The sequence below is a fragment of the Eucalyptus grandis genome, chromosome 2, assembly GCF_016545825.1.
Source record: "Eucalyptus grandis isolate ANBG69807.140 chromosome 2, ASM1654582v1, whole genome shotgun sequence".
Lineage (NCBI taxonomy): Eukaryota > Viridiplantae > Streptophyta > Magnoliopsida > Myrtales > Myrtaceae > Eucalyptus > Eucalyptus grandis.
In genome coordinates this window covers 11398939-11426713 of record NC_052613.1, presented here as the reverse complement: position 1 = coordinate 11426713, position 27775 = coordinate 11398939, and the positions used below count along the sequence as shown (strand labels likewise).

At 36.1% G+C, this 27775-nt stretch overlaps 1 protein-coding gene across 1 annotated transcript; it reads left to right on the top strand.

Moving 5' to 3' along the window:
• Positions 1-22411: 22411 nt before the first annotated feature.
• On the top strand, positions 22412-25936 carry LOC120290131 (protein MOTHER of FT and TFL1). The gene is made up of 4 exons (XM_039305823.1): positions 22412-22759; positions 23042-23103; positions 23308-23348; positions 25575-25936. Exons 1-4 carry the CDS (start codon positions 22565-22567, stop codon positions 25793-25795), a joined length of 519 nt encoding a protein of 172 aa, XP_039161757.1. The 5' UTR covers positions 22412-22564; the 3' UTR covers positions 25796-25936.
• The last annotated feature ends 1839 nt before the right edge of the window (positions 25937-27775 follow it).

The window sequence follows — 27775 nt, the reverse complement described above, 5'->3', positions numbered from 1 at the left end:
ATTTCTTGAGTTTATTTTAATTGAAGATTTTTGCGACATTATTTAGATTATTTTTCATACTCAAGTTGATTTGTTTTAACTCAACTTGCATTTAATGGGGATGTTAGCAATTTAGGATATTTAGATATCTCTTAGATTTATTTAAGATATTTCATCTGATTTTTATATTTATTTTAATTATACATATCTGATTTAATTTTCTTTGATTTTCACTGTCTATGTCTCCATATACTCTTTTCTATATATTGAAAGATACACAATTTCTCCCTTCTACATTAATATTTCTAACTAAAATACCCGTTTTCTCCCTCATTTCCCTTCGTCAACAGACTTACAGACAGAAACACCCCTTCCCAAATTGTCCTCTCGCATTTACTCTTATCATAATTCGGTCTCCTTTGAAAACTCATCGCCAATTCTTTAAAAGATCGATTTTTAGAACAACAACCAAACACGAAGGGAGGGGGTCATTAAGGAACAAACCTCCAGGGATGAATGGGATTGAGTGTCCAGACTTAATTAAGCTTTTGAAGTAGAAATCTTGATCATTCGTTGCAAAATAGTGGGTTGATTCAAGTACGTTCTTGAATTGATGGGTTGAGAGAAAATCGAAGCTTTAAGATCATTAAAATGGGGGCCTTTCGATGGGAATTTGAAAAAGAGGGAGCTTAGAGAGAAAGAGAAGAAGAATGGAGCGAGAAGTGAGAAAATTGAGAATGGAGTGACAAGAAAACTGATCTTTGAGAGATAATCTAGGGTTGAAGATCGGCTAAAAAATCAAATAGATCCAAAAATCGCAACTTAATTTTTGGAATCGAGAACCGATCTGGTTCCAATGTGCATTGATTAGGTAAGACGGGTTGCTAGGTTGAACAACCCAATTGTTTACCATTATAATTAACTGTTGGGGAACCCAGACTTAAGAGCAATACAAAAGTCTACTCTATCTTGACTTTTTGACATATAAACCTTTGTTAAGAAAAAATCCGAAGATTTTAATATTGACAAATAGTCTCGTATGATTTGTGATTTGATGGATGCAAGTGTTGTTTTTGTTCAAGTGACTATTGATGACTCAACACCATTGAAACTATCCTAGGTGCTAGGTAAAAGAACTTGAAAGATTGAAAAGACCTTAAGGGTGAACAAGTCAGAGAGAGTGAGAAGTCTGAGAGAACTTGGAAAAACCAATACAGGAACAGATTCGTGGACGTCTAATCCACGTACGTGCTTGAAAAAATCGATGGTGTTTGATAGGCAAAACAATTGTCAACTGGATCATTGGGTAGAACCATATAAAGTTAATAGAAGCTACGACTTATATCAAACTGAGAATTGCTAACGGACAAGTGACATAATGAAGACCCAAACATTCTTTGACCGTTATTACACATTTAAAGGAATCTAATAGTCAATCACAAATATGGAATTACGGATTTTTTCTTTAAAGAGAATTCGATATTTTAATCATCAGACTGTTGGATAAGGATTATTTTCCTAATTTGGACTCTTTTCTTGGAAATGGCAAGACATTAGGACGATCAAATTGTATGGGCAATCAAATCTTTGGTGATTTTATTACAATCTACAACAACTATATCAATTATCTTAAAGGCTATTAAACAGTCAATTTGAAGATCGATGATTATAAAAGGGATCTATGTAAGCCAATGTATATAAAGACGAGCTATGAGAATTACAAGGATACTTACACACTTCCTAATAGACTAATTTGGTTATACACTAATTGTTAATCTTTTGATAAGTGCACAAGTGTTGTTATAGTGCGTGTATACTTGGTAATATGATCGACCAGCTTTGAGTAGAAGCAACACTATCTACATCTATAAAATCTCAAGAACTGCTAATAAATTCTAGCTTTGTTGGTGGTCGTTGGTTTTGAAGAGTGGATATAGGCTTATTCCAAACCAAACCACCGTAAGTCTACATGCATTCATCTCAATCCTCTCTACTTGTTACTTCATTTGCGTAATTGGAGCACTTTCTTAAATAAACGATGACGTACTTATTTAGATCTTAGTGCTTTTTGGGCATTTAATTTGGGGACTATAATAATTCGAGATTTCAATCCAATCTCAAGATTTTGAGTTCAAACGAGTTGGCCGAATGTGAGTGTAGGGCTATGCTTAACTTTTCTTAATCCCATTAGGCCAGGTTGATTTAATTTCAATATCACTTTGGGCACAATTATGATAATTTGAGGAAGTGAACATGAAACGACACATCGAGATCAACGGGGTCGGGCCAAGTCCAATCGGCTCAATGGGCTGAACAACTGGAGATGACTGAGCTTACAAGGTAGTTTAAAGAGGGATGGAATCACTGGGAAGTCTTGGGTCAACCTGATTAACCCGATTTGACCAAGGTTGGTCCGAGGCAACCAAATTAACCCAAAATTCAATAATTCCAGCACATAGATCAATGGTTGGATCCTTTCTCCCAAATTGCAAAAATGTCATTTTCTCAAATTATCAAAATTTTAATTCCATGTCATAAATCCTCGAGAGCCTAATTATCGCCGTTCATTTTCACCTAATTCTAGCTTTATAGTGCCATGTCACCTATCCATGTGCATTTGCAAGAGTCAATCACAAGCTTATTTGCTCATTAAAAATATAGCGTTGAGTTGTACAACTAGGATTAATTCTTAATTTGAAAACTTCCCTCCAAATTTTCTCTCTTAGGGTGCATTTGATTCAATATTCCCAAGGGTTTTTAGGCCTCAAAAGTCCATTGGGGAAATACTAAACCGTTTGACAATCATTTTGAATGAGCTTTCAAGTGAAAGCCAGCATTGAGAAAGCTGAAAGTTCAATGCTAGTAGGGATTAGTATTAGGCTTTCAACATTTGATCAAATGCTAAACTCATTTTCTTCCAAAACTACCCTTACAAATTCTTCAAAATTTCCATTTTGTCCCTCATTTTATTTTAATTATAGAAGGACCAAACACTTTCTGGTCCGACAAAGGGCTATGGCCACTGGTGAGTGAGATCTAGTGTCGGTGGCCATTCGTTGGGCGACCTTTGGCAACCTTTGCCATGGTCGTGTGACCCTCACCGGAGGTCCTTCGACCTCGGCGACCTTGACCAATGGCTGCCAACGCTAGATCGACTTACTAGTGACCATATCGAAGAAGTGTTTGGTATTTTTAAAATTATATATATTTATTTTTTTGCATTACTGTTAATAATTATATTTGAAAAATTGCATATATAATTTTTCAATTTAAAAAAATAAAAAAAATTAAAAATAGTATTACTATTTCAAATGACTTTTTAAATGTGTTTTTTACCAAATGATATTTTTCTCTAAGTTATTTCTCAAAACGTAGTTTATCAAATGACTTTTACATTTGCCCAAAGTAAGCTAAATAGCTTTGCATTTCCCTAATGAGATTTCAAAATACTAAACCAAATGTACCCTCAAACCCCTTGGTCTAGTTTCCTAATATAAAATAATACTCTCATAAACTTTCTGATGACAAAAAAATTTCCTTTCAAAATATTCTTCTCTTTTGAACTCTCCCTCTTGACATCTTCATCATTGCTGGAAAATCGCCAATCGCCGGATGATCTTCAACTCCTCACTGTTGGCTGTGACTTGCGACCGACTTTAGTGAAGTGTCTCCAAAGTTGTTGTGGTGGTTGTCACCTCCAATAGTTGCCAAAGGTCCTCCAATTTGGTCAATTCTCGTTGTTCCTCGCCAAAGAGCCCAATCAAGGTAGGATCTCAAGTTGTTCCATCAATTCCAAAGTATTATCATAGGATACCCAGGTTGATCATAGTGTAAAATCGAAATAATAACTTCAATTTATGATCAATTTTAAGTTTGGATAGGATGGAATTTGATCAAAGCAACATGAAATAACATATTTAGGATTGCTTGATGAAACTGAAAATCTATTACATGTTGAGGTGAGTTTAGAGTTTCATATTTTATGCTAGCCAAAGCTTTTAGGATTAAAATCAATGATGATTTGAGTGTTAATTGAGCTTAGGTTGTTGTATGTTGCACGAATGATCACTTAGGACTAAATTGAGTTGATTGATTGGTTCTTAAGATTTGTTGAATAATGTTGACGAATATTGAAGTCTGAGTGTTTGAAGATGAGTTTTAATGTTCATAGTAGCTAAGTTGAGGATGGCCTTAGCTTAGATGAATATTAAGAGCATGTGTTGAATGAGTTTAAATGTTTAAATGATTTTTGAAAAATCTTAACTGTTTTGACCTTATTGTGCTTATTTAATTTTATGAAAAATCTATATAGAATATGAAGATACTGTCTTCTAGAGAATTTTATTTAACATTCATACCTTTAAATTTAAAGATAAGAAGATTTAGAATTGTAAAAGTTGAATATGAAGTTACCATAAAAATTGGGTGTTAGGCTTGGAATTCTAGTCTCTGTGTTGATCTTATGTGTTTTTATAAATAATTGATCTTTTAAGGATTGTTTACAAAAGCCAAAAAATGAAAGTCATATGGGATCTTGACTTGCAAATACCCAAAATTTTATAAAATTCTCTATGGAATAGGTCGGTCAATTTGAATAAATCAGGTCAACGTCGGAATTGGCCTAAAAAACTATTTTAGATTGAGTTCTCGGGGTAAATTGCATTTTTACTCATATATGGAGTGATTTTTCTACCAAAGTTCAAATAATGAAAGTTGAAGAGTGTGTAATGAGCCGTCTCTCCATAAAATTTGATGTTTTTTGAGGTTCTTTTGATATTTTTACCGAATTTACAATAGATGGGTAGGAACATGGCATAATCTAAAGCAGATGGGTTTAATTACTTTTTTTGTAATTGGAAAAAGTGACCTTAACAAAAGTTGAAATAGATACTTTAAGCTTTAATTGACACTTGGAGTTACTCAATTTGAACTTCTTCAAGAATTTTAATTGGATTAAACTTAGAAAGTCAGAAATAAGGATAAAAATAGAGAAGGTGACATTTTGGTCAAGTGGAAGCATACTCAATTGATGTTGTTTGTGATTAATTTATAATTGACTGCTCCTAATTTTGATTAGCGATGCATGACCCTTCGGTTGGTAGCTTAAGGATGAGGATGAGAGCTTAATTCTTGAGGATTATTCAAGCGGGGCTTAATAGTCACATAGCTATAATTAATTAACCTCTAACTTAATTTTTTTTGGTCGAACCATATGATTGATGTTAAATTCCCAAATTAAACTTGATTTTTTTGGGGAATGGTTGATTGGATGAACTTGTTAATGTTTGGGTTAAGTAATTTCATGAATAAATGACATGATTAATTGAAGATCAGCGTGTCAAGATCTCCAAGTGGCAATGAATAGATTTAGGTTTACTATATTAGCTTAGTGTTAATTATGCTAACTTAGTTAATAAACATAGCAACCAATAATCAAAATAGCTTAGAATTTAGCAAGTCAAGGTAGAAATAAAAAAAAAATCAAATTAGACTATCACTTTCTTAAGAAATGAATAGCTTATACTAGATTAGTATCAACATCCTTATAAAATGAATAAAAGTTAAGCCCACCTGAATCTACTTCAAATTTAGGAGTTATGCTTTGTCTCTGACATCAAGCTTGCGGAGGTTCATGTTTTAAGGCTTACAATAAGGCAATGTAATATTCTTTACCTAACTTGGTATTTCACAAGGATTATGTCTCGGGACTTAGAAAAAAGTAATGTATATTCTTGCTTGACAATTATTGAGTTTTTTTCTTGTACTCTACTTTAAGCATTTTAGTAGTTGAGTGTTTACTTCCTGCACTTTCAATAAAGTGATTTTTTTTAAAATACCTTTTCAGCATGTATAAGATAAGCTTTAGGATCATAATAATCACCTAAAAATCATTGCATGATCATGTAGCAACTTGAAAAATCTTTGGGACACATAATTGGTAACAAAAAATATTTGATCACTTAGATGAACATACCAATTGATAACTCTATAATAATAAAGCTATTCTACCTATTTTAGGTTAAGTAGCATAGACACCGGCACGCGACATGCAACACAACACGACACGACATGTTGACACGTCGTTTTTTAAAAAAATAGATATTTTTGACATGTTAGGACACGTTATATGTTAAATATATTATTTTATATATACATAATAAATTATCATTTTTATAATTATTTCAATCAAATTAATTGATTCAAATTCAATAAAAATAAATAATTAAAAAGGCCTAAAATTAATTCACACTTAAAATATTAATCCATAATCAATTATTTTAATTTGACAAATGTAACTCTATTATGATAATCCATAAAACTTGAAGAAAAAAATGAGCGATTCTCATTTTGGACTAGTGTGTCGAGACATGTCGGAAGAGGAGAAAAAAAGAAACTTGGGGGTGAATTTTGTATCACGAGAAGTAAGAGCCCGAAGAGAAAATAGTACTAGATTTTTCTTCTTTCCCTTTTTATGATTTTTATTATTGTTTTTATTTTTATTTTTCATATAGATACATTTTGATCTATCATTTATTGAAAATTTTTAAAATTGACATTGGATGTCATAGTCATGTGTCGAAAACTCGCTGTTGGAATTCCGACTTGAGGATCAAAGAGTGTTGAAAAAGTTGATCAGGTGTCGGAAGTGTTGGACATGTGTCGGAGTGTTTGGCACGGCACGAACACCCCCGGAGAGTGTTGGTACTTCCTCAATTTTAGGCACTAATAATGGTACTTTATAATGCAATATTTTCTAAAAATATTTGGATTTCTTCCTATTTACCCAAATTTTCCTTGATTGTGTGTAATGAGATACGGAGAAAATAAGGAAAAAAGGCCAAAAAGAAGGAAATGAAAATTGTGTGATTCAGAAATTTAAATAAAAAAAGCGTTGGAAGATGGATACCAAATTAAGGATTTTGTGATTTATTACCTGATTTTATGTGAAAAAAAGAAGAAGCAATTGTCTTGTGTTAGAATTCTTGAATGTATCCCATAAATAGGATAACACTGAGAGTTTTTTTTTTTTTTTTTGGGGGGGAAGGAAGGGGGACAAGGTTTTTATTTTCAAATCATTTTCATCGTTGTAGGATTTTTTCAAGTATTTTGAAGAGAAGATGAAGTGGTGATATAATTCTTGTTTTTTTATTCAAGATGTTTGGTTAAATTTATAATTTCGTTTCTTCTTCTATTATGTTCTAATTTTCTTTTGTTAGGGCTCCGATATAACTTGATCATGATGACATGAATTTTATGATTTTTTTGCGTGCAAGTAGTTTCATTCATATGCATTACATATTATTGTGCTTAATACTTTCAAGTGATTAGTTACCACTTGAATGATTTGATGCTCATATATGAGATTGAAAAGTGATAATATATAATCACTCCTTAAAATATATAACCATTAATTAAACGTAGATAGAAATATACCACGTTATTTGTGTAGTTTTTGGTGATAAGGTGATCCAAAAGACTCATTGTAAGCCGTGAGTATTCATAGATTTTAAAGCACTTTTATTTATTTAAATTCACATGAATGGACCTAGACTTAGAACCAGGGAAGGAGAGTAAATTTCCTGCAGGTATGCATCCCACAGTAAGCGAACAACCCGTTCAAGCCCTTCAGGGACAGCCTGTTAGCAGAAAACCACTCGCCCTTTAGTTCAGAGCCTAGAGACACCCAGAGATGCCGGGATAGAAACGTTTCTAGCCTATCCAAGCTGCATTTCTCGAAGGATCCTACCAGGCTGGAGAAGAAGAGGAATTTAGAAAGCCATGGAGAGATTTTCACAAAGCACACACTTTACTTCAGGGGACTCTGCCCAAAACATTACACCCTCCTTGCCTTATATAGGCAATAAGAGGTCACAAAGCCAAACACAGGGACCTAGCTCACGGGTCCAGCTACAAACAGGGGGCACCGAAAGGAAATTATTCGTACACTATGAACAGTAATTGTACTGTGAACAGTACTTTCCCTAGCCTAGTGCTACAGTAAAAGTGAACAGTGATTTGCTACAGTGAAATTGTACGGACTCAACGGTCTCGTCCGTCACGAGCATTGTAGCTACAAACTGAGTCATCCGAGCTGTCTTCTAAGAGATGTGCCTTGTATTTCTGTTCAAAGGCTTCAAGGTCTTCAGGTGAGAGGATTTGATTCAGCCTTCGTGATGAGGATGCTTGTTCATGAGCCCAATGTGATGCTTCTTGTTCAGCCCAGTTTGTATTTTCATCTTCTTGAGGGTCAGGAATTCTTGGCTGAGGCCAGTTGGATGGCTCTGCCTAGAAAGATGTATCAATGCTTTGGAATTGTTCGTAGGGATCCTGGGACAGAGGTCCTCCAAAGCGTGCATAGGGGTCCTGGGTGGATTGGACAATGTCATCTTCGCTTGTCATTTCAGGCTCTTGGGACGATGATGCTTGTCTGTATTGTCTGAGTGCTTCCTTAGCTTCTGGTGCTAGGTCATAATGATCTCACGTAGTGGGTGCATTATCCCAAACATTCTCGGGAATGGTCTTGTTTTCCTGGCACAGGATTCTCTGGAGTTCTCGATATTCATGATCACAAAGTCGAACAGATCTAGGATAAGATTTGTAAATCCGGGCTTCTCATTGTTCAAGTTAGGTCTATAGGATGTGGTTCCTATTTCTAGTGGTGCATCAAGAATACTACCATTATTTCTGCAAAAATTCCAAGGACGTCGGAAAAACAGAATGGTATGGACCTCAGGATTTGGCGTCATGGATCTCAGTTCTTTTTCCAAGTCTTGTTTCCAACATGTAGGATGATAGAACCAATTTAGAAATTATAAAAGATTTCTATCACATTCTTTTTCAATGTTTCTTCCGAGTAGGAATATCCTTGTGAGGTTGGCAATGAATTTTCTTGTTGGAATTTCAAAAGCTATTAGGTACTTATTGGTTAAGTACCACAATAACGTTTTGAGCTGTTCGGGAAATCATCTTCCTTCCGAGATAAGAGGATGAATGAATGGATAATTCATATTTAACCCAAAAGGATAAAGAATCGAACCTCCATTGAATCGAATAGGTACGTGTGGCTTTGCCACATGAGATTCTCAAGTTCTCGGCAAAGAAGCGTCGTTACGGATTTGCTGAATAATCTCACGGGATATTTCCAGCTTTGTGAATCTTTGATGTTCTCAATTTTGTATTTTACTCCATGGTTGAGCATATGGAAAGCAGGCCTTTTGATATACATGTTGATTTCGGCTAGTGCCTTTGGCCTTGATAAGAAGTCAGCAAGTACATTCTTCTTTCCAGGAATATGCTTAGTTTCAAAGGAGTATTTTGAAAACCATTCAGCCCATTGAAGCAGTTGGGAATTTGGAATATGCTTTTGTTTAAACTTGGTCATCTGAGGGAAAGATGCCATGTCTAATTCCACCAAGAAGTGGTGGCCAATGAGATGAAACTCAAATTTTTTGATTCCATTTTTGACTGCTAAGATTTCTTTGAAAGTGGAATGATAATGCATTTTAGCTTGAGAAAACTTTCCACTTTTATGAGCACAGAGGAGTCTCTTACCATCAATTTCTTCAAAAAGAACAGCTGCCCAGTATTCTTCACTGGCGTCAGTTTGGAGAATTCTTTTGCCTATTGATGGTATTTGTAATGGTGGGAGATTCTGCATAATATCCTTAAGTTCAGCGACTGCTTTGGTTTGAGTTTTTCCCCAAGGTGGGGAATTCTTCTTCAGCATGGATTGCAAAGGGATCAGAAGCTTTGCAATGTTTGGGACAAAAACCCTGAGATAGTTAATTATCCTAAGAAATTGCTGAACTTGCTTTGTTGTGAAGTTGTCTTGAGGAAACTTCAATAATTCTTGAGCGATATGCGGCCACGGTAATATGTACCTTTGTTAAGGTGCATACCAAGAAATTCAATTTCTGTCTAGGCAATATTCATCTTCCTTTGGGAAAGCATAATACCATGCTTTTTTACGATTTCTGCAAACTGCTCAAGGAGTTGACAGTGTGACTGTTCATCAGGACTGTAGAGCAGAATATCGTCAATATATACGGCTGCACTCGATAGAATTGGTTGGAAGATGCGACACATGGCCTTTTGGAAAAGGGATGGTGCTACCTTTAAGCCAAAAGGAAGAACTTTCCATTGGAAGTGCTGGTTCGGGATACGAGAATCTTTTGGATCTGTCTTCGGGATGGATGCCCAATTGCCAAAATCCGGCTTTGAGGTCGAATTTGGAATAGATGTGGGCCTTGGTTAGACCACTAAAGAGAGAATCTCTAGATGGTAAAGGGAATTTATCATCTTGGAGGAAAAGATTGAGAGGTTGATAGTTGATTACCAATCTCATTTTCTCTGTTTTGCTCGGCACGCTTATTGACATAAAGGCTTCACAAGCCCATTGTGAGTCTGAAACTTCAATAAGGCCTTGTTGCAAAAGTTCCGAGCATTCCCTTTGTGCTAGAACCAAATGTTCTGGCTTCATTCCCATGTGGCTCGCCCTGGTTGGGTTTATGTCTTCATTTTTCTTGAAATGAAGGCGAACAAAGAACTCTAGGTTTTTCGATAAAGGATGTGAACACTTTTGAGCAAATTCTGCATGGGATTCTGAACAAGATTCTAACAACTTCTGCATAATCGGATCTAGTAGACTCATTTGAATGGAAAAGAGTCTTTGGATATTGACAAACTCAGAGAATTGATCTTTATATATAAGGCCTTTTCCAGGAATGATGCGAAGCTGGGAGATTTGAGTCATGATGTCCCACCCAATTATCAGGTCTTTATTGGGAAGGTTAGATCCAAAATTTTTTGCGGTTATGGAGCACTGCGGAAGAACTGGACGATTCTGAGTGGTTCGACATTTGTGGAGAAAGTATCTCTGATGCGGGAGTGAAGTATCGGGTGTAAGGAGTCCAGAATTCTTCAGAAGAACCTTGGTGTCTAGAATTGAACAACTTGGTCTGTGTCAATGAGGGCAATAACGGTGATAGGTTTGGCAAACTTTGATGTGAGGATTTTTACGGGAAGTGTGGACAATGAGTTTGACTTGAAAATATGTCAAGGTTTGGTTCCGGGGATGATGGTGATATATGGAAAATATCTTCGGACTCGAGTCGACTCGGTCTCACTTGGAAGTTTGGTAAGAGGGAATGGCACAAAGAGTTTGTTCGGATGGTTCTTCATCGGCGAGAATAAGGATTCAATATCATCATTTTCGAGAGAAATACCTATCTCATTTTCAATGTGATGGATTAGATGATTCTGACCTTTTCTCGCTTGAGAACAATTTTTGGCAAAATGTCCTTTCTGATTGCAAATGTAGCAACGGTTTGATTTTTGTGGCTTGTGCGATCCTTTCTTTTGCGTAGGTATCTCCATTTCTTCTTTTTCGAAATGCTTGGAGCCATGTTTGGATTTCTTTATCCAAAACTTCTTGTAGTGTTTCTTCTTCCGGGAAAACTTGCCACATGTACCATCACGCCTTTCTTGGAGCATTTAATTTTTAGCTCTGACGGGAGCGAGGCGATTCGAGGCATTTGTCATCCGTGATGTATGTGCGAACCATCGCGTTTTAAGCATAATTCTTCTAGGCATAGATGGATTTCTTGCTGTATTTCTCCCAAGGGAATATCTTGTACTCACCTCTGTTTTCCAAAGAACGATCTTTCAACCATCTGGGATAGTTCTTTCGGGATGGAAGTAAGGAAAACATGCTTGATTTGGGTGCTCCGACTTGATAAAAGGTTTGAAGCATTATTTTAAAATGCTTATCAAGATGTTTCCTTTGGAGGGAGCAGCATCGTCTTTCGAAAAACTCTCTTCTTTTTATTTCTATGAGATCACCGGGTTTTCCCACAAAGACATGATATAAGAGAGTGATGGCATGGCTGAAATTAGGTGACATCGAAAATGGATTTGGTCTTGTTCTCAAAGTGATTGCCACCGAGCTTCAAGCTTCTGTGAATCTTGTAACAAAGTTGTACAAGACGTCATTCATATCATGGTTGGTGATAGACTGGGTGTTCAACCAGGTATGAAATTCTTCAAGCCTTATCGGCCATTTCTGATAAGGGATATCATCAATGGTGAAGAATTGTTTTGATGCGATGGACACATGCTGAGTAGGATTGCTTGTCTGACCCATTTCTAGGTCAGAATAATTTGATTCCATATCATCGTCTTCGAGAGAAATACCTATCTCATTTTAAATTGAGTAGGTTTGCTATACCTGGAGATATGATAGTAAATAAATTAGGAAATTCTACTAACACATGTTTAATATCATTCTTGTACGCGTAACAATTTGAAATTCATATTTAGTGGTTATGGTGAAATCGGCAACATATTTATTTGATTAATTTACTACATTTAGTTTCCAAATTTTCTTTTAAGATTTTTATTTACTTTATTCTCAATTCTATTTTGATCTGTTTGATAAATTTTAGAATTAATTTATTTTTAATATTTAATTGGTTTGTTATTCATCAATCTCTATGGGACAATATTCTTTTCTCATCATTATATTACTTATTTCATAGGTCCATTTGCATTTAGAATTTTACGAACACCAACTAAGTTAGAGCTACTAAAAGAGCACTAATTAGACTATGAGCGTAATCAAGTCCCCATTTCTAGATAATATCTAGTTGTGTAGAAAGTGAGACAATCTCTCTTTTTTCACTTGATTTTTAGCCAACTTGAAAAGGCCAGTAGCAATTCCTGTCTTACATAGAACCCTTTTGGATTAATTTGAATTTCAAATGAATTCAACATTGTGGGAGGTGATGACCTGGGAGAGCCTACACCTAATTGAGGGTTGTTGGCCCGCATTTTGGGTATTACTTCTAAACCTCATACTTGGTTGCGACACTAGACCTAAAACACTTTCATATTTAACCCGATGTAGGAAAACTCCTACCCAAACTAAGATGGGAATGCAGAGTGAGCGAGCACAAAATCAAGTAAGGGTGAGAGAGAATCATAAAGATGGGTTGGGTGTAAGTAAGCTGTGAACCTATTTAACACCCATATTATTTTAGGCTTTATCATTCTTAATCCATTTATGACCAATTTACTGAATATAATTAACACACACACACACACGCACGCACGCCCACACACACACACACACACACACACACACACACACACAATAACTCAGCCCATCAAATATTGGTTAAGAAATGGATTTATGACCCATTTTGATAGGACTATCACTCACGTAGTTCCTACATATATAAATTTGATTCTACTCAATTTCACAAAAAGTTGTCAAGCTTAGTTATTTAACCTATTCACACCCACTGAGTTATATCACTAGCCTCAACAACCTTGACTCCCACAATGGCTCTTTCCTTTTGTTTCTTAAGCATGGTGTCTATGATTTCCTATGCAATAAAAAAAAAAATGCTATTTTACACTTCTATATGGAGTAAACATCAATTGTCAAGGTGAAATAATACGATTGAGGAATTCTTTCAGTCTATATACTAGCTAGGGGTGAGCATGGTTTGGGTTGGACCAGTCCACCCCCTAATCCTAGGATTGACATAGTTTTGGTCCCCAATTTTTAGGATTGAGGACCAACCCTGTTGAGCCTAAGACTGAGGATCAGATTGATCCAATGGGTTTGGTCTGGTTTTAGGGTCAATTTAAGACCAACCGATAATTTTTTTGTTTCTTTTTTTTATACTCTCTAAAAAGGCAAATCTATCATTACAAATCACATGTCCATTGACAATGCAGCATTGTGCAATCAAACTATAAATACCAATACATATTCAATAAATTTAAGATAAAGCAAGAATAGAAATTTCACACATACCAAAAATAAGAAATCATAAAAACGATTAAGACCGCTTATAGCGATATGGGACAAGATGGGAAGTTTTTGTAATAATCAATCAATAATACTCGTAACACCATATGTAAAAACGTTATAAATAATATATTGGATATATCATATAATATATTTTAGATATATTTTATATAATATATATAGTCAAGGTTGATCCAGGTTAGATTGACTCTAAACTCCCAGGACTAAGGATCAACTCACACAGTGCTGGTCTAGGGATCCTAGGACCAAGGACCGACCTAGTCCCCTTAGGAACTGGACTAGGATTGGCAGGGTTTGGCTAGTCCAAGATCAGTCCCCTAGACCGATGCTAACCCCTAATGCTAGCAAGTTAAAAATGAATTTATCCTCATAGTACACAGACTTATGAGACAAACTTGGTTTAAGGTGTGTGCCTTATGAGATTTTAGGAGGAGAGTAATGAATATATGATTAAATAGGTGGGGTATCTCACTTGTGCTAAAGAAGTATTCAACAAAATGGACCACTTGGGTCTTCACCACTTCCTAGCATTTTGTACAGAGAATGGCATTAAATCCATCTAGGCTTGGTGATATAAGAGGGGCAATCATTTTCAAGACGTTATAGATTTTATACACTATTGGAATAGTTAGTAGATCTAAGTTTTCCATGGAAATTGTCTCAGGTAAGAGTTCCCTAATGAGAGTATATGGAAGTGTTAGCTCGAGAAAAGCTTTGTATATTAGGCAAATTTGAAAAGTCTAGAATTAAATTAGTATCCGTATAATAGATTTAAAACTTATTGGGTAAATTTGGCATCCTATATGAGATTATAATATGAGTTTGGACAAAACTTCAATAAACTCGCAGTAGAATTCTATAATGTTACATTGGGAGGAGGGAGGGAGGGAGGAAGAGAGAGAGATATGAAGCACTCGGCCAAGGTGGTGTCAATAAACTCTCTTGGGAAAAATCTGGATGCCTTAATCTGGCATGATCAATTAGAATAACTACTTTTGGAAGTTGAAATTGGGGTTTTGCAAGTTGAGAATGGGGTTCTAATTGTACCGTATAATATAGCAAGCGACTTTTTTTGCAATTCCAATTCCTCTCACAATTACGGGTGTGATTATATAAAGAATGTTTGACATTGGATCATCTAGTTCACTACTCAATGATTTTAGTTCTTTGAGTGAAATGAGTCTAATGATAATATGAGATAAATACTCAATTCTCTTTTATCAACTGTCGCCTCAAGGTATTAAGTTTCCTTTGTGCTTTAATCTTGTCGTGACTTTCCCAAAGATGAACCATAAGAGGAAAGTTAATGGATTACTGGGTGGGCACTAATGGTTGTATTAAAGAGATGGTGCTGTCACTTAGCACGGATTCTCTCAATCACAACTTGGAGATTTTAATTTAAACATCACAATTTTATGAAATGTTGACTAAAAGTTGATTTTTTAAGGTTTGACCAGACGGTCAATCGAAAAGTTAATCTTGGACTTATTTGGAAAATGACACATAAATACAAATAGAATAAAATGACACTTAAAAGACACTTGAAATATTTTTTTTTTGGCTGAGAAACGAGCCCTCTTGTGATTAGGCATCTCAAATTTCGAGTTTCTATGCTATTGAATTTGTTCGCAAGTTCAAGTGTCAACGACACAAAACCTAAATTATAGAACTTTATTTCTTAATTATCCATGAAAAATTGCTTCAAAACACCCGATATAAAACCTTATCCAATTGCTCCATTTTATTTTGATCTTTGACCTTGGCCAGCAAACTATGTCAATTTCTTGATCTTATGTGCCTGGATAGCTAAGGGTCTATGTGGGCCTTGTTTGGTGATGTTTCCTTTCTTTATTTTTTTTTTTTGTTCTTTTGTTTTCCAAAATAGAAAAATAACAAAAATTCTTTTGATAATGTTAACTAATTTTTCTACTCCCTAGAACAGATTATCGTTAAACTCAATTTCCCTGGATCATCTAGTTCACTACTCAATCATCTATTTCACTTATACTTTAGTAGTTTCTTTTTTTTTTTTTAAATAGTTAACTTTCAATAATTTTATTAATATCAATGCTTATAAAGCATTGTTCTTAATTATCATGTAGAGTCCTGAAGCGGGATTTTCTTGTCTCTGTCATTTTATCCCGAAGAATCTCAATACAATAGTCTGCTCTTATTTCATGCAGGTACAAGTGGGTCACTCTCCTGTATAGAAGACAGAAAGCACATTGAGAAAAGGTGGCTTTGGCCAACTGTTTCCTTCGAAATGATTGGCTTTCAATGATTTTCTTAATGTTAAAGTTTATTAAGCATTGTTCTCAATTTATCATGTCTAGTCCCGAAAGCGGCATTTTCTTGTCTCTATCATTTTATCCCGAGGAATCTCAATACAATGGTCTGCTCTCATTTGATGGCACAAGTGGGTAACTCTCCTGTATATAAGACAGAAAGCAAGTTGAGAAAAGGTGGCTTTGGCCAGGTGTTTCCTTTTTAGTAATTGGCTTTCAGTGATTTTCTTAATGTTAAAGTTTATTAAGCATTCTTCTCAATTGATCATATCTAGCACTGAAAGTGGCATTTTCTTGTCTCTGTCATTTTATCCCAAGGAATCTCAATAAAATAGTCTGCTCTCATTTGATGCAGGCACAAGTGGGTAACTCTCATGAATATAATGGTGTGTTTGTTTTGCGAAAAATAATTTCCGGGAAAATGTTTTCCTCACTTTCCAGCGGTTGGTTTATTTAGGAAAATGAGTCAACAGAAAATATTTTCCTAGTCAATAGAAAATGTTTTCCTTCCAAAGCTTAAATTTAAGAAAACGATTTGCCCTTTGAAAGAACCGGAAAACGTTTTCCAAAATGTTTTAAGGTCATTGCTTAATGAAAAATTTATTATTAAAAATAATTTATAATCAAAAATTTTGAATTAGTTATTATTATATCTTTTTTTTTTTCTTTCTTCTTTCTTTCTTTTTTCTTTTCTTGTTTTCTCTTTTTTTCTTTGCTTGTGAATGTAAACCCTAACTCTTCCTCCCCTCTCTCCTTCTCCTTTGCCCCCTCTCTTTCATCACTGCCGCCTCCTCCAACCCTAGCCCCTCCTGCGCTTCGTTGGCTTTGCTCCCTCCTCTTCCTCTTCGTCGGCATCTTCTACACCTTCAATCATTTTTGAAATGCAATCCAAATACCAGAAAATATTTTCAGTCACGTATCATCAAACAAAGAAAAACTAACTATTTTCCTGGAAAAGGGTTTTCTGGAAAACATTTTCCAAAAACATTACGTTTTCCATGAAACAAACACACCTTAAGACAGAAAGCAAATTGAGAAAAGTGGCTTTGGCCAAGTTTTCCTTTTAAATAATTAGCTTTCAATGGTTTTCTTGATGTTAAAGTTTATAAAGCATTGTTCTCAATTTATCATGTATAGTCTTTTCTTTTTTGGTCAGCTATCATGTATAGTCTTGAAAGTGGCATTTTATTGTGTCTGTCATTTTATCCCGAGGAATCTCAATATAATAGTCTGCTCTCATTTGATGCAGGCACAAGTGGGTAACTCTCCTGTATATAGTGGCTTTGGCCATGTGTATGTTGGCAGAAGGATAGTTGGTGGAACCGGACGTGCCAAAAAGATATTTCACTGAAATCGTATGTCGCCAAATAACTTCTATCAATTTTTTTTTTTTTTTTAGTTTTTATTAAGAGGAGACAGGTTCTTGGTAATTTCGAGCTTGGGTCATATCAATGGAACACAAGGAAGTGATACTCTTGAACATAATTTAATCTACGATGAAGCCTGATGACATAAAAAGCTTTGCTGGAATTTATTGATGATAAAATGCAATGACAAAGATATAATGTGGGAATTTAATCAATGACAAGATATCTAAAATTACGATTAAAGTGGGGGAAATGAAAGATATTTAAATTGCGAAAAAGATAAATTATGAAAAAGTAAAAATAAAGATAAATTTGCGAAACAATTGAGTTTTTTCATTGATTTTTAGGCTTTAAAAAGAGTATCACGTGACTATTTATAGCCCACAATCGGCGGTTGTGGTTACAAGTTTAGAATTCAAATAAATATATAACTTCCTAACAACGGTTACAAGAAACTGTGTTATCCACTAATTCCTTTTATCTAGAACACTTAGCCACAATAAGTTATAAATGCCCTAAATTAGCAATAACAAAACATAACTACCCAGTAGTTATATCTTCATGTTGAGCGCCCATTGTCGATAATTGTCAGTTGCCAATTTTTATCAAGTTGTTGATTGTTCTGTTAATTATTGGCCAAACTCTACTCTTATCGATTGATTTTGATACTTGTCAATAACCAAAAAGCTGATCATTTTGGGTGCTAACACTTTTTCTCAAAAAACAAAAGAAAGAAAAGAAAAAAACGAGATCATCCACTTGCGAAAATCGGTTTTTATCCTTCAACTTTTGGGCAAGATATTATACCCATGAAAAGATTTTTAATTTGTGCCAATAGCTTTATATATTCCTTTCCGATTTTCATTCCACAACGCGTGTAGTGCTTTGTTTACATAGATCGCCATAGTATGATTATCGAGTGATCTTCTCGGACGCTTTGCAGAATCGGAATCCACTTTCTTGCCATACATGTGAACGATATTACTTTACCCTTAAGGTGTGGATACAACAAAAAAGCAATTTTTCTTTTCGCTTTGCTGCATTCACAACGACTCTTCTTTTCAATCTAGAATCTCTTTGCATGATGCAGCATGTCTCGATCTCTCCAAGTTTCTTTTCGCCCCCATTTGCACGCCCCACGGCCAGAAATGGCTAGTTCATTTTTGTACACTCCCTAGCCCTCTGCTTTTAATCCAAAAAAAGAACACCATGAAAACAAAAGATGCTTGCGGAAGATGCAACCACCCAAAACCCAAAGGAAAGAGAGAGTTGTGCTATAGTACTCCAAACCCATGCCATGCTAACATACAACTCCATCCGGGAACGCCTCATCTTGTCGTCACTATAGGGCAGAGTCTCGATGGTTCCCAAAAAGAGTAGTAGATATGCCGCCGACCTCCACGTATGTATCGCTCGGTCATCTCCCCGCAGTTCCGTATGTGATTTTCGCGGGATAAGCACCGTATCAATGCCATAGTATTTGTAAAGTCCATTTTGGTGCCAATGCCTTTAGACCGATCACTTAACTGACTCAAGTGATGGTACTTGACATGACGCACCAGAATAACTTAAGTAGACACCTTTGACACTACACCGATCGTTCATAAAGTTTTGGCACTGAAATGATCATTCTTAAAGTTTTGGCACAAAACATTTAGAAATTGTGTGATGCATTTATGTACAACGTTTGTTAAATATATCAAATTTTCACAACTTGAGAAATCAAAGTTAAATTGGTTCGAAAACATTTGCTAGCATTGATCCTCTCAATCAATCAAAGATAAGTAGTCCATTTCTACAAGGCTTCAACCTCTGTTGTTCAATCTCAAAGCAGGGCAAGATCAGAACAAATGTGAAGTCACAAACCATGGAGAAATGTTACTTCTTTTTTTTTTTTTTTTGGGTGAAAAGCAAATATTAAATGAAATTATTTGGAGAGAATGTTTGCTCCATGATTTTTCTTTTTAGTCTAATAAAACAAAGAAAAATAGTGGCAAATTTAGAATTTTTGCTTTTGACTCACGTAGCCATTTTGTCAAATTTTTAATTAACAAATTGAAGCACAAAACTTAAGTGATCAATTTAGTGTCAAAACATTATGAAGGATCACTTTAGTACAATTTTTAAGTGATTTAGGCTAGCACGTCAAATTTTCCAGCAAACAAAGTAAATGGAGTAACTTAAGTGATCGCCATTAAAATGTTGTGGCACTTAAATGATCATTTCAAATGTTTTAAGATCTAAGTGAGTGCCATACAAAAATTTGTGATGGTGATACTATCATTTTCCCCTTTTTTGAGCGTTAAAGGGCAGACGTTTATAATACCAACACCCACATTACTATTAAGCCATAGAATGTAAAACCACATCTGGTGAGTGGGACACATCAAACCCTTTGGTTGGTTTTACTGCTCTTTACCAACCGTCATAATCCGACACGACACACATGAGCTAAGCCCCTAAAGGAATACTCGATGTGGTCGTAATCAAGATTGAAGCAATTTGTGAGTGACTTGAACTCGAGCGGCTAAACTTTGAGTCTTGGGCGAGGTCTTGGATTTGAGCTTCGAGATCCCCCCAGGTGAAGGTCTTAGGTCGAAAGATGAGAAATCCAGTCCGGCCTCTAGATGCTTTTTGTCTCGTGTTTGTCCCAAGGGTTCTTGTTTGAGCAATTTGAGTGTCGGAGTTTTGGTTATGAGCACCAAGGACTCGGGTTCAGTCCTAGGAGACTTGGGTACCAAAAGGATCGAGGTTCAAGCATCAAGGTCTTAGATCTAAACTTTGCACCCTCAAGATTGGTCCCTTGGGTCTTGGATCCGAGCATCAAGCATGGGGTCCCAAAGCCAAGGTCTTGAGTTCGAGTATGGGTAAGATCAAGGCTCTAATTTGGTCTAAGTGTCATGACGTCATGTTTGGAGCCAGGGGTCCAAGGTTGGCATCTCAAGTCCTTCCCTAAAGCTACATTTGATATCTAGAATGGAAATTATTTATCCTATCCTATGTTTGCTTCCTATGTAAGATAAAATAATGTCAGATATAAGAAAAATATAATCTAGATAAAAATAACTCATAGGAGATGTGGAATAAATATAGATAGGATTTCTTATATCCATGATATAAATATTATTTTTCTTGGATAAAAATATTTTTAAATTAACAAAATGAAAATAATAATTAAATATAAAATAATATCTGAAATCTAACAAAAAAATTCAAAAAAAAAAAAATAGTTTCCTTTTCATTTATTCCTATTGTTATAAAATATTGGAATATCTTCATTTCTATGATATAAATTTTATATATGTAGTATTTATATTTGTTACTAATTTTAGGTAAAATAGTGCAATTTATTATTTGATAAAAATTTATTAAGGAATGACAGAAGGGGAAAATAAATTAAAAAATTAAGGAAATAAAAAGAGAGGGAAAATAATAAATAAATGAATAAATAAAAAAATAAGTAGAAGAACCTAAATTTTAAATGAATAAATTTAAACTTGAAAATGATCTTTCTAGTTATTGAAGAATGATTTGCATTAAAGAAAATGAAGCTTTCACGACTCTATATTTCTCTTTCATGTTGAAGTTTTACAACTTGTCCATAGTTCTTTGGTTCACGTGACGGATCCATGAAATCAACGAGAGTTGAAGCTCTCTTTCTTTTTTTTCTCTTGTAACTCTCTAGTTCATGTTCTAAAACCTTGAAAGTAGCAAGATAGTTAAACTTTCCGTGAGTCTCTAGTTCATGTTGAAGCTTCACGAAAGTAGCAAAGGAGTCGAAACACCATGTGTTTTAGAATTGAGAAGATAAATGATAATGTTTTTTCTCTTATTAGATTTGGCATTTGTTGGTTGATCTATCTCATTGATATTGCCGATGTTCGTTTACAAATCTTGTCATTGTCAAACCTCTGACTTTGGAATGCCATGATGTGCTTTTATGGTATTTACAATTTGGATTGTACAATAATTCTAGGTTTATTGATGGAGGTTATCTTCATTTGTGCAATTGTGGTTTCTTTAGTAGTGAATTGTGAGAGATTCTTGTCATCTTCAATTGCTCATTTTCAGTTTCATTTACACTAATATGTTACTCATATCAAATAATGAATATGATAGAATATGAAAGTAACCGGCTTTATTATTATGATTCACCAAATAATAGATATGATATAACAAAATTCTTGAATTTCTTGCCTATTCTATCTTATTCTATTTTGATTAAAACTTTGGATGACCAAATGCAGCCTAAGGTTAGTAATTCAAATAATATAAACGGTTGTAGTATCTATGCAACTCAAAGTTGGACTCTAGAAGATCAAACACAATCTTCAAATAGGCAAGTCCTAAAGAAAATATTTTCCATAAAACCGTTCTTCTAAACGATCCAAACGACTACAGATTGATAAATTGTTTTTTGACAACGAAATTCCCATGAAAGAAACAAAAAACCCTAGTCTGTGAACTTGAGCTAATGAGTTGAGTCAGAAACTCAAGTCAGCCAAAACTTAGATCGGGTCGAGCTCAAACTCGAAAAGATTAGTTCGATCAAGCTAGAAACAAATTTCTGTCCCGAGTTGGGTTCGAACGACATTACACTTGGGTGATCGCTGGCCTTTTTTGTGGGCTCATGCTCATGCTGATCTCAAGGATCTAAAAAATTTCGTGAAACGGACCATCTCTCTCTCTCTCTCTCTCACCCCCAAAAGCGAGGGGTCAGGATCATCTTTAACGGACGGCAGAAAGGGAACCACATGTTGCACGGTAAGAAAAGGGATGGTGATCTTTATCTCTCTGGGGAGCCTCACACGTGGAGCACTCTGGCCCTCCATGCCTTTTGATGCCCTATGCATGGCCTATAGATTACACGATTCTATGAGCCCGCTCGCATAAAGAGTCCCTCACTGTTCTTTTATAAATATCACAAGCCCTTTGTGGCCAAATTTATCCATAGAGCCCAAAGGGTCAAGTCTGTGTGTGTGTGTGTGTGTGTGTGTGTGCGTGTGTGTTCTTGCAGCTCCTTTGACCACAAAATTCTGTGCTTGTCTGTCTGCGCGGTTTGATCATCTTGAACTGCATTCCCCTGGGAAATCAAAATGGCTTCGTCCGTCGATCCTCTGGTGGTGGGTCGCGTGATCGGCGACGTGGTCGACATGTTCGTGCCGTGTGTGAACATGTCCGTGAGCTACGGCTCGAAGCACGTCACCAACGGCTGCGACATCAAGCCCTCCCTTGCGGTCAACGCCCCCAAGATCAGCATCTCTGGCCACCCGGACGAGCTCTACACCTTGGTACGTCGTCCCACCCGTGTAGCCGGTAGTGCATTCCGGAGGGTAGGTTATTACATGGATCTGGTGCATGCATCCTTCTCGGACGAATTCGGCAAGAATGCATGCACCAGATGCATGGAATAACGAATTCTCATCCTGGAGGGGGTGTTGATCGCATGCATGCATGGCGTGGTTTGAGAGTGTGTCTGGAGAGAGGAAACAGCCATGGGGAAATCATTAGCTTCAAAACTGATAAATGCACGAAGGGTCTTTTTTAATTTTATTTCTCTCTTTTGCGCGCAGGTGATGGTGGATCCTGATGCACCGAGCCCTAGTGAGCCAAGCATGCGAGAGTGGATCCACTGGTGTGTCCACTTGCTCACGTTAATAATACAAACTTATGTGTTTCTTCAGCTCATCTCGTAATTCTGACAAATGTGTCGGAGGACCAAATCCCACGGCTAGTCACAAGTGCTCATTATGATGTCATTGGTCCTTGCTTTGTCTGTTCTCCTAGCCATTCGACTGACTTTGTGCGACTGTGTTATCTTTTGTTTTCTGGTTATCAGGATCGTGGTCGATATCCCTGGAGGCACAAACCCTAACCGAGGTAAAAACAAAAACAATTCGTTGAGTTCAATCTCTTTTCTCTCCTTATGGTTCGTCATACACGAAATACTGATGAGAAAATCAGCATGAATTTGCTCGCCTCCATGATGCACTTGATTCCTGGAGAGTCTTTGTTATGGTTAAAGTCGGTACAATTTGGACATGCATTCTAGTCTGTGCCTATGTATCTTGATGACGAGATTTTGTGTGGCTGGGCGAGATCAGATTGATTGAACAACTTTTAACTCTGCTTTCTGGTTTTGAGTTTTATGGGCGCAAACTTTGATCATAAGAAAAACAAACTAAGCCTAGCAAATGCAAACTTTCCATGATCTCAACGCCAATATGAAATGAACGATCTCTAATTTCTTTCGTTGAGCAAAGGGCCATTAAGGTGCAGAAACCCGATTAACTATTGTGAAATTACCACGTCCTTAAAGGTCTAAAATTTAAAGTTTAGATTCTCAGACGAAGGTGTGATAATATGTAAGTATTATGATCAATAATTAATTATACATGCAATGAGAAAGTGTAATCTCATGAGAATAAAATCGATTTTAAAGGGAAAGGGATCTCTTTGGAAATAACTGGAGGACATTCCAGAAATATCAAACTGTTTAGACATTTAATAAATGATAGATACACGAAGGAGTGATTTAATAATAAAGTATATCCTGATGACATAATTTTTGTGTTTAGCTGCAAATTATCTTAACGTATGTTTTATATTTGACAACTTTGACCATAGTTAATAGCGATTGTCATAAGCGGAGTCTCGTGGAGATAAATCTAGATAGCAGTTCAGGTATCTAATCCCTTGCGCCGCTTCGGTTGTTTGTTGCAATATTTCTTGCATTTAGATATTAAAGATCGTATTGGACATGACTAGACAGAAATCAAACCCCTTAAACTGCTCCTGTCATCAGCTGCAAAACCCTTCCTCCATGGGAAGGGAGGGTTATCGGCAGCATAACCCTTTCTTCGCAAGAAGGTATCGTGGTTGGCCAAGAAAAGAAAAAAGGGAAATGGTGTTGAATTTTTTATTGAGAAAAAAGGATAAATTAATTTCACACGACAGTATCTGTTCGTTCGTGGAAATTCACAAACTGTTGCGTTACATCGCATCGTCTCATGCCCCGTTTTGCGCATGGAAAGTTTGAAAAAGACAGTCTCTGCGTCCAGATACAGATACGCAGGTTCTTCTACTTTCGCCCTTTGTTTCATAGCGCACGTGTACTGCGCGCACACACCACGTGTCGTATATGCAAATTCTTGTTCTCGTTTTGCTTCTCCCTTGCCTCTGCAAGTTTCTATGTTTTCTGGTTTTCTATGTTGTCTCTACAATTAGTGAAGGGACACTTGGTTACGTGATCAAGAACCAAGTACCATGCACGCTGGCCTGTCTAATCTGGCACGTGTATGCCACTCGTCATCTGTTTGACAGCAGGACATCTCCAGCTGAGATGTTTTTCTACTGATTTTTCTTTTTTCATATATGTAGAGATATTTTGCATAAAAGTTTAGATTGCATAAGCATAAGCATAAGATTTAACTTGAAAGGGGAAGAAGGGGGTAGGGGGTTGCATCTTTGAGTGTGCAATTGATTATTTTGTACTAGAAAAATCTAGAAAAATGACTCAATAAGATATTCACCTAATCAAATTTTCCTGGCTCATTCAAAGGTTTGTCGTATAATGTAAATATGACGTACATAATTAACCTCAGTTTAGATTCCATGATCTTCATCTCTTGGTAAACAGGCTTTTCTTTCCGGAAATCTTTGTACCCCTAGTACAGTCAAAAGGGTAATTTTTTCTTCCTAATTAGAAGAAATTTTCTCTGACATGTTCATCATCTTATGTAAAAGTAAGTAAAAACAAACATCGATTGTCTTATTTTTTGAGAGAGTTTTCTCCAATTAGGACGATGGAGAACATAATTCTAATAATACAAATAAATTCACGAAGAACCTTTTCCTAGAAAATCACTTTTCTTACGAATCTTGATTTCCTTTCAATACGTAGAGATTGACAGGTCTGTCCTTCTTCCACGGGAAAGATTATATCTTGACATAGCTCGAATAAGCCTAGTTATACACATATGACGAGATTGACCAAGCTTAAAAAAACAATAAATAATAATTTTGGAAAGGATGTGAAACCCTAAAGAAATGTATATCGAAAAATATGGATATCAATCTTTTTTCTCATTCCTTCCGTTTGGGCAGGGAAAGAGATACTACCCTATGTAGGTCCACGCCCTCCGGTGGGGATCCACCGCTACATCCTGGTGCTGTTCCAGCAGAAGACTCCCATCGGCCACATCGACCACCCCAACTCGCGCGCCAACTTCAACACCCGCCTCTTCGCCGCGCACCTCGACCTCGGCCTCCCCGTGGCGACCGTCTACTTCAACTCCCAGAAGGAGCCCGCCAACCGCCGCCGCTGACGTCCGGGAGGAGCGCAGGGGCAGGCGAGGGAAAAAGCTAAAGGCTTGATTAGGCGTTGAAACCTTTTAATGTATGCCGGGTTTGGTTGCGTATTATTGCTATATATATGTCTAGCCGTCCTTATTACTAACAAGAAGTGAACGAAGAAGAGAGGGAGAGATTAAATTATGATATTTGAAGCGTGTATTAAGCAGTGAAGTCTTCTTGCGCTCTATGAATGTAGGCAATTGAGCAAAAATAGAAGAATATATCCAACTATATTATGACTGCACAATGCTATTTAGATGTCGCGGATCTCGTGTCTTCATGGGTCTGTTGCGATGAGCTCCATGATTACATTATTCACTTAGTGATATTTGCTGGATGATATTAACTAGATAAGAGTAATCTCTATGACTTCTAAAATCGGTCTGCAGAACCAGTTCATTGAGCGGTGTGCTGCGATGAGGTATTCCGGCGGGTGAAGCACATGTAAGAATTCAGTAGGAGAGCAATATTCGATACCGCATTATTTGTAGATCGGTAATTAATTGCATCTCTAACTTTATTTGGTGTAGTAGTTAGGGACTTGTGAAATTGTTTGAAAGGTGCATTACTTTGTAAAGATTGGTCGGAGCTCTATTAGTTGCTTAAATAGCCTTACATCATCGACAAACCCAAAAAAGTAGAGTACACAATATATTAATCAAAACAATGGAGATTACAACCACTATAATCATTTAAAACTCTTAATATTTATTAGCTCCTAATTTCAACATAGTATTTAACTCTATAATTTTTCATAAATAATCTTTCAATCTTACAAAGGAATTATATAAAATCTTAATACAAGATCTTCACGGTTTCAAACACTAGCAATGTAATTCCTGCGTATCAAGCTCCTTGTAGAATAATCTTCACATAGAACACATTTCTTATATATAGACAAGAACTGGATACAAAATAGGAAATCTCTTTTAGAAATCCAACTCCACCTAGTAAACCACCCAAAACAAGAAACCTACTCGAATTAGGAAAATTTTTCGCGAACTCAACCACTACGTACATCTTTCAAGTTTGAGTCTTGCAGAATCTGTCATAATCATGGACATCATTCGAACACCAACTCCACTTGCACATTTAGCCGCTCCACAAAAATTTTCAGAGACAACCTCTCCAACCACAGATAGAGCAAAATCACAAATGGGTCTATATTTGTCAAGAGATCGAATATAAACCTTATCACCTCAGGAATGTTGACACTTAAATTTTGGTTTTCCATTTACTTGTTCGTCGCATAAAAAATTAGAGATCGACCATGACCCCTATCCAAAAATGTTATAAAATTGCATATAGATATTAGGAGCAAATTTCGTTTAATAGCATTATGCTCATTTAATTGCAAACTAAATATACTAGTGCAGGGAGGCTTTGAGCTTAATTAAATTCATTAGATTAAGCCCGTGACAGCACGGTAGATGGCCAAACCCATTAGAAAGCTATGGTGACCGCATTTTTACATGCCAAAGTTTTGATTCTCAACGGAAAAAGTTATGTTTCTTTAGACACATGTGGAAATTCTTTCAATCTTGGGTGGGTGCAAGATTTTTGTCTATTAAAAGAAAAGTAAGAAAGCGTAGTGGGTACCAGTTGAAGAGATTCGCTGACATATTGGTGGCAATTTGAACATGTCCATTCAATGGCTAAAGAACGTGACTTGTCGATTTCGTGAGACTTCGTGCTGGAATTTTTGGGGACCGCGTAGGGAGAGAATGTACCCTTTTTCGAGCTCAAATTTTGTGAAGTACATTGTTCATGAGTTTGACCGGTGGGATTGAGGAGTATCCGGAAGTATTTATTTGATGGAGAAAATCGAACGGCCGACTTGTGAATCAAAATTAGAGAGCTCAATGTGCCATATTACAAAAATGGTGAGTACGCATTTGTTCTAAGTTAGAATGCATTGAAATTAGGGCTAATACATTAAAAAAATCCAAAAT

Excerpts from the sequence above, each read along its gene's own strand:
- LOC120290131 (XM_039305823.1), top strand. The coding sequence starts at position 22,565 with ATGGCTTCGTCCGTCGATCCTCTGGTGGTGGGTCGCGTGATCGGCGAC. Across the intron at positions 22,760-23,041 it reads CGGACGAGCTCTACACCTTG|GTGATGGTGGATCCTGATGC; the intron begins GTACGTCGTCCC and ends TTTTGCGCGCAG. Across the intron at positions 23,349-25,574 it reads AGGCACAAACCCTAACCGAG|GGAAAGAGATACTACCCTAT; the intron begins GTAAAAACAAAA and ends CCGTTTGGGCAG.